This window comes from Hippopotamus amphibius, chromosome 11 (assembly GCF_030028045.1).
Source record: "Hippopotamus amphibius kiboko isolate mHipAmp2 chromosome 11, mHipAmp2.hap2, whole genome shotgun sequence".
Taxonomy (NCBI): Eukaryota; Metazoa; Chordata; class Mammalia; order Artiodactyla; family Hippopotamidae; genus Hippopotamus; species Hippopotamus amphibius.
The window spans coordinates 34,160,089-34,169,960 of record NC_080196.1 but is presented as its reverse complement, the minus strand read 5'-3'; the positions used below and the strand labels follow the sequence as shown (position 1 = coordinate 34,169,960).

Sequence of the window (9,872 nt, the reverse complement as noted above, 5' to 3'; positions counted from 1 at the left end):
TCACTGGATGAAACATATACTGAAAATTTTAAGATTATTGGAACTGTAACAATAAAAATGTACATACTACTTATACACCTTTTTATGCTCCTCAATATTGCATTAATGTAGCAAAGTGCCTCAGTAGTTCGTGAAGATGTCTCTACCATTTTCGAAACCTCCTTTCCTAATCTAGGGAGAAGTTTAAAAAAAAATCTCCTTTGGGTGCTGTACAGATCAAGTTGAACAAATCTTTAACACTTCAGTTGACTGGAAGGAATCATATAGAAAAGTAATGTGGTAGAAACTTTGGTTTCAGTGATCTTCTAGAGGCCAAGACAGGTAGTGGGGGGGAGGGAGGAGGAGCACTAGTGAATAACTAATAAAGACAATACCAGCAGCACACCTTGTTTTCTTGAGAAAGCCAGCCCTGCCCCAGCATACTGGCAATGAGCCTGTGGAGGGGGCAGCAGACAGACGTGCCGAGGTCAGCACCTTTTTTCTGACTATAACCTTCCCTCATAGCGGTTTAGAGCAGTTGTACAGAAAGAAGTAAATGGTTCTTAGTTCCCAACACCAGGAAGAAATTCTTCAACCACAGGCTTCTTAGTAGCAAGTTAAACCAGTGATATTTAAACAACAGCTGAGCCTGACCGGTAGGAAGGTGATCACTTTAATACCCTGAGGGCAGAATACCCACGGGGTCATGAGCCCCAGTTATCATTAAATTTCTTTTGCAAGGATCAGTACCGAAAATGTAGTCCCTGCTTTTTGCTTTTTTTTTTGGCTGCACCGCACAGCAGGCAGGATCTTAGCTCGCCCACCAGATATCAAACCCGAGCCCCCTGCAGTGGAAGCACAGACTCTTAACCACTGGACTGCCAGGGAAGTCCCTGTAGTCCCCGCTTTTTGCAGTTGACTTTAACCTTGGGCCGTATTTCTCCATCCATAAAATGTGGTAGTCAGGTACTCTGAACACAAACAGGAAGAAGGGACAAAGGTTTCACCAGCTGGCCTTCAGCTCCAAAAAGCCAGTTTAGACTATGTAAACCTTACTTCAGGCTCCTTTGCATTGCTACTCGTCATCAAGTAGCCGGCACACATATATCCAAATCTCTGACAGGGCACAGTCATCAGCCTCCCTACCACTGTGACCATCAGCAAGTGGCCAGCTCCTCAAGTACAGGGTGGATACCTATCTTAGCTGAAAAGGCGGCAGTTTCACTTTCTATTCTGCTCACTCAAACAACTGTGCAAAACAAGCCAGAATACTTGAGTCACAGCCCTGGAACACTGATCACAAGTTGGGGAGAGGAAAGGAAGCTGGGTGAACGATACCAGATGGGTTCCTTCCCCACTCAGGGCTCAGCAGCGTAAGGGTGTTGCTCGCCTCTGATCCTGGAGAGGAATCCAGCTCTGGAAGAGGAGCCTGGGTCTTAAGCATAAGCACAGGTGTGTTCAATAAAACATTTTTATTCTGTACAATATATATATGTGTATTTAAATATATATGTATGTATATATATGCAGAGAAACCTCAACCAAATCCCTGAGTCCATGGGAACCCAGGACACTAACAAAGGGAAAGGAGGGAATCTGTGCCCTAAAGAGTAGGAAATATGGCAACATCTTTCCCTTTCCTCCAGGTTCCCTGCAACAGAGGGAAAGGAATGGTCACTGCAAATTACTAAAAGAGAGGACTTACATGGGGGCAGGAAGAGGGGTGGGGATGTCAGGAAGGGGAACGGTGGGTCAGGTCTTCAGCCACCAGTCGGGGACTGTGGCAAAACATCCTGTTTGATCCAGCATTAAAATGAACAGATCACTGCAGAGGAGGGGACGAGACTGATTGACATGCAGCTGACCTTCGGTATGCCAAGTCTTAGCCTGGCAGCCCCACACCTGGGCCAGCACAACAAATAGCACCTGTGGGGCCTTTGAGAGGCGAAACCGGGGATGTGGCCCTTGAGTAAAGAAGGGAAGGGAGAGAAAGCTGAGGAGTGGACCTCATGTCTCAGCACAGGGTGGGAGCACTGCCATGCCCTGTCCCTGCGCCATTTCTTCAGACCCTGGACCACCAGGTGGCCAGGAGCAGACGTCTTTTGTCCACAGTCAGGTAGAGATGCGCAACTTACACGGCCGTGAGAAGAGGTATAGAAAAAGGAGTGCTTTCGAGGACCACTCCCAGTTGCTCTGACAATTCCTGATGTTCAGGGACCACACCAGCCACTCATGCCCAGTCCTGACAGCGGGGCCGGCGTGGCGGCGGACAGCTCCCTCCGGTAGACAGGCTGTAGGGTTGCCAGGCTTGACGAGCCAACCAGGTGGACACACAGCTGCTGAGCACAGCCATGGGTTCTCCTGTCCTCTCCCTCAGGACTGCCCCTCCCTGGCCACACCAAGCTTGGCATCTCTCCAGAAAAGGTGGCAGGGAGCAAGCAGTAGAGAGCACCCCTCACTTCCTAGCCTACTAACACACAGAGCCGCCAAGGTGAGGGCAGTGTGGCCGGAAGTCACCTTATGTATTGTAGGGACAGCCGCAGAGCTGTGCCTGCCTGGAGGAGTTCAGAAGCCCATGCTGGCCTGGGCCTCTCCTGCTGCAATGGCTTGCACATCAGTGACATGGCCGATGCCCTTGGTGACACCCTCCCGGAACAGCAGCTTGGCGCCCACCTTCAGGTACTCTGGGTGTTTCAGGAAGCGGAAACGTACCACTGCCTTCTCCCCTGTCCGCAGCTTGTCCTGCAGCAGATAAGCGGTCACTGGCCCTGGACAGCGCCTCCTGTCTCTACCAGCCTTGGCTCTCCACCCTCGGGGGGCCTAGCAGGGCTCTACCCACCCCAAGCGGGGCTTGGTCCCCTTTGTGGGATAAGGGAGTTCTTTACGAGTCTGGGGACAGGCTTTCCTCCTTTCTGGAAGCAAGAGAATTCTGACTTTTCCCCGGGGAAAGGGGGGCATGGCTGGGTGCCTCTCACCTTGGCGTGGATCTTTTCCACCACTGCTGTCTGACGAACGTTGCCCACGTGTACTGTCACCTGGAAGCCTCGCCGGAAGGTGGTGGCGTGGAACAGCAGGACTATCTCTGCCTCGAACACTGAGCAGATGGTGGGATTCATCTCGGGGCTCACCATCACCATGCCCTGGGGAGGCACAGCCCCAGATCCAGGATGGGCAGACCTTACATTAGTCTCTCTCCCCAGCCACCCTCAAACCCTTTACAGCTCCTCAACTCCCTCTTCCTCTAGGACTTCAAACACAAAGACCTCAGAAGAAGACAATACTGAAAACCCTTCTCTTTGAGGGAACCCTTCCTTATCCACCTTTTGGGTCCTCTAACCCTTCTAACGCTTAGTGTTTTCGGAGTCCTGGACACTCAGTTGCCCCACAGCGACTCACATTTAGTGATCTGTGCCTTATGAGTACCTTAGGCCTTTTTCATACACAGACAGTCTGTGTAAGCAGCTTCTTTGGTTAGAGACCATGTCCCCCTCGAGTTCCCCTGAAGCACTTAGACAGGTGCTTCTCATTCAAGTAGCCAGCCTCCCAGGCATTTCTCTTCGCGTTCTCTCTCCAACCCACCCTCCCACCTCACCTTGCGAAGGAGTGCTCGGTCAAAGTCCCCGAGGGCCAGCGTGGCAGCCTGACCAGCTCGCAGCACACGACAGGCAGAGCGGTTGCGCTGGATGCTGCATACTCTCAGCTCCAGGAAGCGGCCGTCGTCCGTGGGGCCCACCACCAGCTGGTCCCCCTCACGGCAAATCCCACTGCAGCCCAGAGGGCAGGTGGCACAGCATCAGTCTAAGCCCCCCTGCCTACTTCTCCACTGGGTCCTTCCCTTCTAAGACTGAGTCCCTCCGGTGGGGGAAAGAGACCCTCCATTCTGACTGGAAAGTAGGGGAGATGACTGCCTAGCCCCGGGCCAGAGTTCAGACAGAAGACTAACACCAGGAAAGGCTGGCAGTGACCCTGGCAGACAGGTACCTGCGGATCTGACACTGAACACTTGATCCCTCAAAGAGCAATTATCCCCTTGGGTTTTCCATCCTCTGCTCTGGAAAGAGTCTTAAGGGGCCTCTCACTTCCCTAGTTGGAGATGAAGTCAGGTGATGCACTCTAGTTTTCTTCCCGGGGCCAAGACCCCCACTTCTCCCCCAGGGGCCTGGAGAGTCCTAATAGGCAGCAATACTGTGTCTTCCCTTATAAGCCAATACACAAGCTTTCTCCAGCTCCTCTGATGGTGAAAGCCTAATCTACAAACAAGCACATCCTTCAGATGGGCTACGTTCAGCTCTGAGGTCTCCTTTGGGCTATGATGTCTTCCAGAGTTTGAGTAAGTGAGGGCCGAGCGGATGGGTAGCAAGAAAGGCAATTCACCTGGAAAGTGTCCCTCCAACAACTGTCCCCACCTCTGGTACTGTGTAGATTTCATCCACCTGAAGCCAAAGAAGATTCTCTCAAGGGTTGGCAGGTCCAAAATTTCTAAACAGACTCGGGGCTCAGAATTAGTCCCTCCCAGTTCCCCAGCTCACTGCCCGTGCAGACGGCCAGTTACCTGGAACTCCGTCAGCTGCTGCATGAGTTCCTCCTGCTCTTTGCTGTTGGTGAGTGGAGGCAGAATATTCAGAAAGACTTTGAGCAGGTCTAGACTTTCTCCAGACACGCTGGACAGTGTGAAGATGGGGGTGACACTGTAGAGGGAGGCACAGAATGAGTAGGTGAGGAAAAGTGCCAACAGGAAGCAGAGACGGGAGCCCCGTGCATAGAAAGGTGAGCTTCCCTCAGGGTGGCAAGGGACTCCTCTCTCCCAATGTTCTCAGGAGCTCGGGGCCCTCTCTCTGTGAGTCACAGAGGGTGACATGTGAGACCCATCCCAGAGCCCTGGGAGATGGCAAACGCCTGGCACAGCACTTCGTTTCCAGGGTCCTAGGTGTCAGCAAAGCTGGCTTGGGGGAAAGGTCCAGCCTTCAGCAAAGACTCCCTCCCACAATTCCAACCTCAAAACGACAGAAATGAGCCAGAACTGGTCTGGTCCTTGGTGGGGAGGGGTACCCCATGCTTCGGGGCCCTGTGGCAGCCTTCCCTGTGGGTTAGGGCTCTGGAGTGAGAAAGGCTTACTTGGGGGACTGGGCAAACTGCTGGGCAGCAGTGACGGCATCATCCTCGGAGGTGACCAGCATGGGGACCTTGTGGCAGCCAGGCTGCTTGAGGACCCGCTCTAGCTGGCGTACCGTCCTCTCCACTGTGGTCTTGGCACACAAGTCCACCTTGCTCACCACGATGAAGAAAGGCACCTTCAGGGCCAGTGCCAGCCCCAGATGTTCCCTTGTGGTGCCAGCTGCTCAGAAAAGGCAGGCAGGAAGCAAGAAGAAGAGTTAGACTGCGGGAAGGAGGAGAGAGCAAGAGGAGAGATGGTCCGGCTCCCAGATTTAAGGAGGTCCGGGGCAGGAGAGTGGACACCTCCCTCCAGCCCGTCCCTGTCCCGAAGCCTCGTACCAATCCCAGTGTTAGCACTGACGAGGAGCAGGGCACAGTCGGGGCAGTAGGAGGTGAGGCCGAAGATGGTGGTGTGCAGGTACTTGTGGTGGCCTGCCAGGTCGATGAAGGTGATCATCTTGGAGCTGCTCTCACAGATCTCTTCTGCCGTCCGTGAGTCACTGTAATTCACCACCTGGCCCGGAGCCCAGGGCTCTCAGTGCCCCCTGCCAGCCTCCCCAACCCTTCAAGAGTTTCCAGGACCTAAACCAGTCCCTGGGTGACCCTGCCTCTTAACCCTGAGCCCCATTTCACATTTAGTTCAGTTGACTCCCCATTTGTTTTCTAAGGAGGTCAGAGCTGGTTCAGTGCCCTCAGGGCCTTCGTCTACACTATTCCAGAGTCTCCACACTCTGCCCTCAGACTCTGTCCTTCACCACTACCATCCCATCCTTAGAGTCTGGTCCCACTGGGTCCCGTTGATTGCATGCACCTCTCCCTTGCTGTTAAAGCCCAGGATCTCGAAGCTGATGCTGGAGGTTCGGCCAGACTGAATCTCATGCAGGTGGCGGAAAAGGTTGAGCCGAGCCCGGCCCCGCCCATTGTCCAGCTCTCCCTGGGTCAGGACTCCAAGCAGAGTCGACTTCCCTGAGTCCACATTCCCCAGGACGGCCACACGGAGGTCGAGGAACTGCGGATGAATTGTCAGAGGTCAGGGCTCCAATCCCTCACCTCTTTCTACTGAAAGTTAGGTCAAAGGCAGTGGGACTCTCTGGGGACCAAACGATGAACTGGACCCTCCCAGGGTCCCAGGCCAGGGGAGAGCCCACCACCACAGGGTCCTCCCGGGAAGCATGGGCGTGAGAGGCAGGGAAGGGGGTGGGCCCACCTGTTGGTTGTCAGGGACCTTTCGTACCAGCACCTCGGTGATCTTCCGGGGCATGTCGCTATCGTAGTCCACTTCTCGCTCCCGGAGAACAGTGATGTCTGCCCCTACCCTGTCACAGCAAGGCCAGAGCTGCCATATCTCACCCTTCCATCCCGCGTCTGGACCAGTGGCCTTCTCATACCTCCCACAGAGCTTCCCAACACCTTACTTCACTTCCTACCCCCCTCCAATCCACCCCACATCCACAGCTCCCTTTACACAAACTTTAAGAAGCAAAAAAGCCTGGATCCAATGCAGAGGATCCCAGAAAACTAACCCTCCCCACTTCAGCCCTTTGTCAAGAGAAGGCAGGCCCTAGGTGACTGGGCATGCGTGGGTCCAGATTTAGGGAAAGGAGAACCAAGAGGAAGGGGAAGCATACTTCTCCGCCATCCGGTGCAGGGTCTTGAGGGAGGCCCGCATCTCCTCCTCAGCCAGCCCCACCAGCAGCCCATTGTCTTCTACCCCAATTTGGTAGACGGCCTCACCGCGGCCCTCCTGGAGCCGCCACTTCATCTGGGTCACCAGGTGCTCAAAACGGTACTGGGATGGATTCACCAGCTTCAGCTTGGTGAAGTATCATGAGAAGGTAAAGTCAGAGATGCTCCTCCTGAACCCACATGCTCCCCAACAGTCCTGCTGCAAGGATCAGGGCCTTCCCTTCCCTCTTAACCACCCTCATCCCTGACCTCCTCTAACAGTGAGTCCTCTTCCAACAGAAAGAGGTACAGAGCCCTTACCCTGAACCACATCTTTAAATTACTATAGATCATGAAGTTAGAAGGATCTCAAAGAAATCTTCCCACGCCAGCATGGACAACTTGACCCTCCCCAGCCTAAGACTCACTTTATATTCGATGTTTCCATCTTCAGCCTGAAAAGAAACAGGGAGTAGTTACCACACACTGTCCAGACCTAACCCCTAATTCTCCTTGGTTCCCACTGGGGTCCAGGCAGCTAACTTAAGAGGGCAGGAAGCCTCAGCTGCACCTGCTTAGGCAGGTGTCTGTCAAAGGTCATGGCGGACCGGCCCTCTACTCAGTCCCAGCGTGACCTCTCTGAAGGAAAGACCTCTGAGAACACAGTCAGTACTGGAACCCTGAGTCCCTCCGTTTTTGCTCACTGGTAGCATGGCCTTCCTAGTTGCACAGTCCCCCCTCCCTGCCCTCTCAGGCCTCAAACTGCTGTCCCCACACGTCTTATGTCTTCTCCGTGTCCAGGCTGCTGAGGCCATTCTTTGCCACTCGTCTGAGAGACACCATTTCCTCCCTGCCCGCCCCTCTCAGCTGATGACATCAAGAGTAAGAGGTTGCAAGAGGTTCTGGAGCAGGGCCAAAGGGTGAGCTCAGCACGGGTCACTACAAGCCAGACGAGCAAGGAGCCCAGGTGAAAGAGAGGCAGGGCTCCGAAGTTGGAATTGAGAGGAAGAGAAGAAACTCAGAAAATATAATGAAGGAGACAAACGCCACAAATTAGACTCACTGTGGCTTTTCCCTTCCTGTCTCTTAACCCTCATGCCTCAGTTGAGGTGAAATCTTGAATCCATTCCACAATCTCCTCCTCTTCCCTGTATCAGGTGACCCAACACAGAAGCATCCTGTTGCCTGAGCCTTCCCCTCTCGGGTACAAAAGAACATGAGATTTGCCTGTTCTGCACTTCTCCACTCCTCCTCCCTGGCCATTTTATTTTTCTTCTCCCCTTCCTGGTATCATTCCATCCCTTCAAGGCCCTTTGACTCCCAGGGTCTTACAGGTCTTCATCCATAATTTCCACCGCAAGGAGTGTAAGGGAGATCTTTTCCCATCAATAAAGACCTTCCTTTTTATCATTTTGCTGGAGATGAAGAACTAGGATGGGTGGCTTTCAGAAAAGTGGTACAAGTATGATAGTCTGGGCTAATGGTTCTCAAAGTGTGGTCTAGGACAAGCAGCATTCACATCACCTGGGAACGTGTAAGAAACGCAGACTACCAGGGCCACCTTTGACCTACTGAATCAGCAATCCAGGTGATTCTCATACATGCTAAAGTTTAATAACCACTTGATGAGGCTCTTCCCCTGGGTCCTCCTTTTCTAAGAGGGACAAAGGAGCAGTTATTGTCTGCCTTAGGGACAGATGGAGCAGGAAGGTGGAGGCTGTCCCCACTTCCTTATAGGACAGGCAAAGGGCAGGAGGACTAAGCCTGACTGTTTTGGGGTCTGGGTGTGTGTGGGGGTGTGTGTGTGTGTGTGTGTAGAGAGGGAACATATTGCTTTTTTCCCCAAGTACTCCCCTCCTCCCCGGGGAACAAGTTTAGAAAACTCTAACTTCGCATCCCAGGATGCAGTCTCCCTTCTCCTGTTGCAGCACAGGGAGGGGACCAGGGCATTTTACTCTGCTCTTCCCCAAAGGATGCAGGTGGGATCCCCTTTCTCCACTTCTGAAATTACCTAGGTCTGAGTGGGGAGATCCTCCCTCCCCACTCTTCCTCGCTGGGGTCCTAACACCGGAGGGGACGCCCAGTCTCTCTGTCCCTCCTTCCTGGGGTGCTAGGACCGGAAAGAAGGGTTCTCCTCTCCTTGGGGTCTTGACACCGGAAGGGGGTACTAATTCTCTCTGTCCCGCCTTCCTGGAGTCCCGGGACCGGAAGGAGGGGTTTCCTCTCACCCCGCCACTTCTCAGGTGCTTACCTCGGGGGGCAGGTACGGGGGGTTGTTGGCTTTGCTCCCTCTGTTCCTTCCGTTCTTCTTCTTCCCCTTTGGGCCACCACAGCTGCTGCTGCCGCCGGCGCCCCTAGCCTTGAGGGTTCCGCCCACGGCCGGGCCCCCTCCGGGCCGGCAGCAGCCGCCGAACAGCTCCGATACCCGCGAGTCCATCCGCCGCTGCCGCCAGCACCCCCGCCTGGCCCCTCCCCCCCGCCGCCGCCGCCGCCACCACCACCGCCGCCACCGCCGCGCCTACTGCCACTGCCAAGTCGGGCCAGCCAGAGGAGAGCGGGGTGGAGCCCTGGGCAGGCCACGCCCCCACTTCCCTGGCCTCCCGGTCGCGTCAGAAACAGCCGCGGGGCACCATGGGATATAGAGCCCTCAAGCCTGAGAGCTCCCTGGAAAGAGCTCGTAGCCGCCCTACAACTCCCAGGCGGCATCGCGGCGCAAGGGGGCCGCGAGCGGCTTCGGGGCGTAGGCAAGGGGCGCGCCTTTGCGCGCAGAGGCCTAAGGGAGCTGTAGTCTGGTTCCCAGTCTCCGCGCTCTGAGCAGGTCTCTTCCTGGGGCCTGGTGGTGGGGCAGTCACCAGAGGCGGGGGGCTTACATCAGAATCGAGCTTTGTAGGCGCTCCTGGGTTTGGCCCCTAACGCGATCCCAGACAACAGGTTTTGGATTGGAGACCTGCAGAATTCAGAGCGACTGGTCCCTTCGGCCTACTGGCTCCTCCCGTGCCTCAGTTTCTCTCTCGACGGCCGGCGTGCCGTCTGGGTGAGTCAGGACCAATGCCAGGGCGGAGGCGGATGGTGGT

General features: G+C 54.8%; 1 protein-coding gene across 2 annotated transcripts; it reads right to left on the bottom strand.

Annotated features, from left to right (window-relative positions):
- Positions 1 to 1,436: 1,436 nt before the first annotated feature.
- On the bottom strand, positions 1,437 to 9,270 carry GTPBP2 (GTP binding protein 2). 2 transcript variants are annotated; one of them, XM_057698129.1, is made up of 12 exons: positions 9,050 to 9,270; positions 7,227 to 7,253; positions 6,762 to 6,946; positions 6,341 to 6,449; positions 5,945 to 6,142; positions 5,473 to 5,647; positions 5,095 to 5,314; positions 4,532 to 4,667; positions 4,354 to 4,412; positions 3,572 to 3,743; positions 2,955 to 3,119; positions 1,437 to 2,721 (listed from the first exon to the last, which is right to left on the bottom strand). In XM_057698129.1, the coding sequence occupies exons 1-12, from the start codon at positions 9,233 to 9,235 to the stop codon at positions 2,545 to 2,547; spliced, it is 1,809 nt and encodes a 602-aa protein (XP_057554112.1). In that variant the 5' UTR covers positions 9,236 to 9,270; the 3' UTR covers positions 1,437 to 2,544. The 2 variants fall into 2 exon arrangements, with proteins under 2 accessions (XP_057554112.1, XP_057554113.1); XM_057698130.1 differs by lacking the exon at positions 9,050 to 9,270 and having other exon boundaries at positions 6,341 to 6,444.
- Between the last annotated feature and the right edge of the window lie 602 nt (positions 9,271 to 9,872).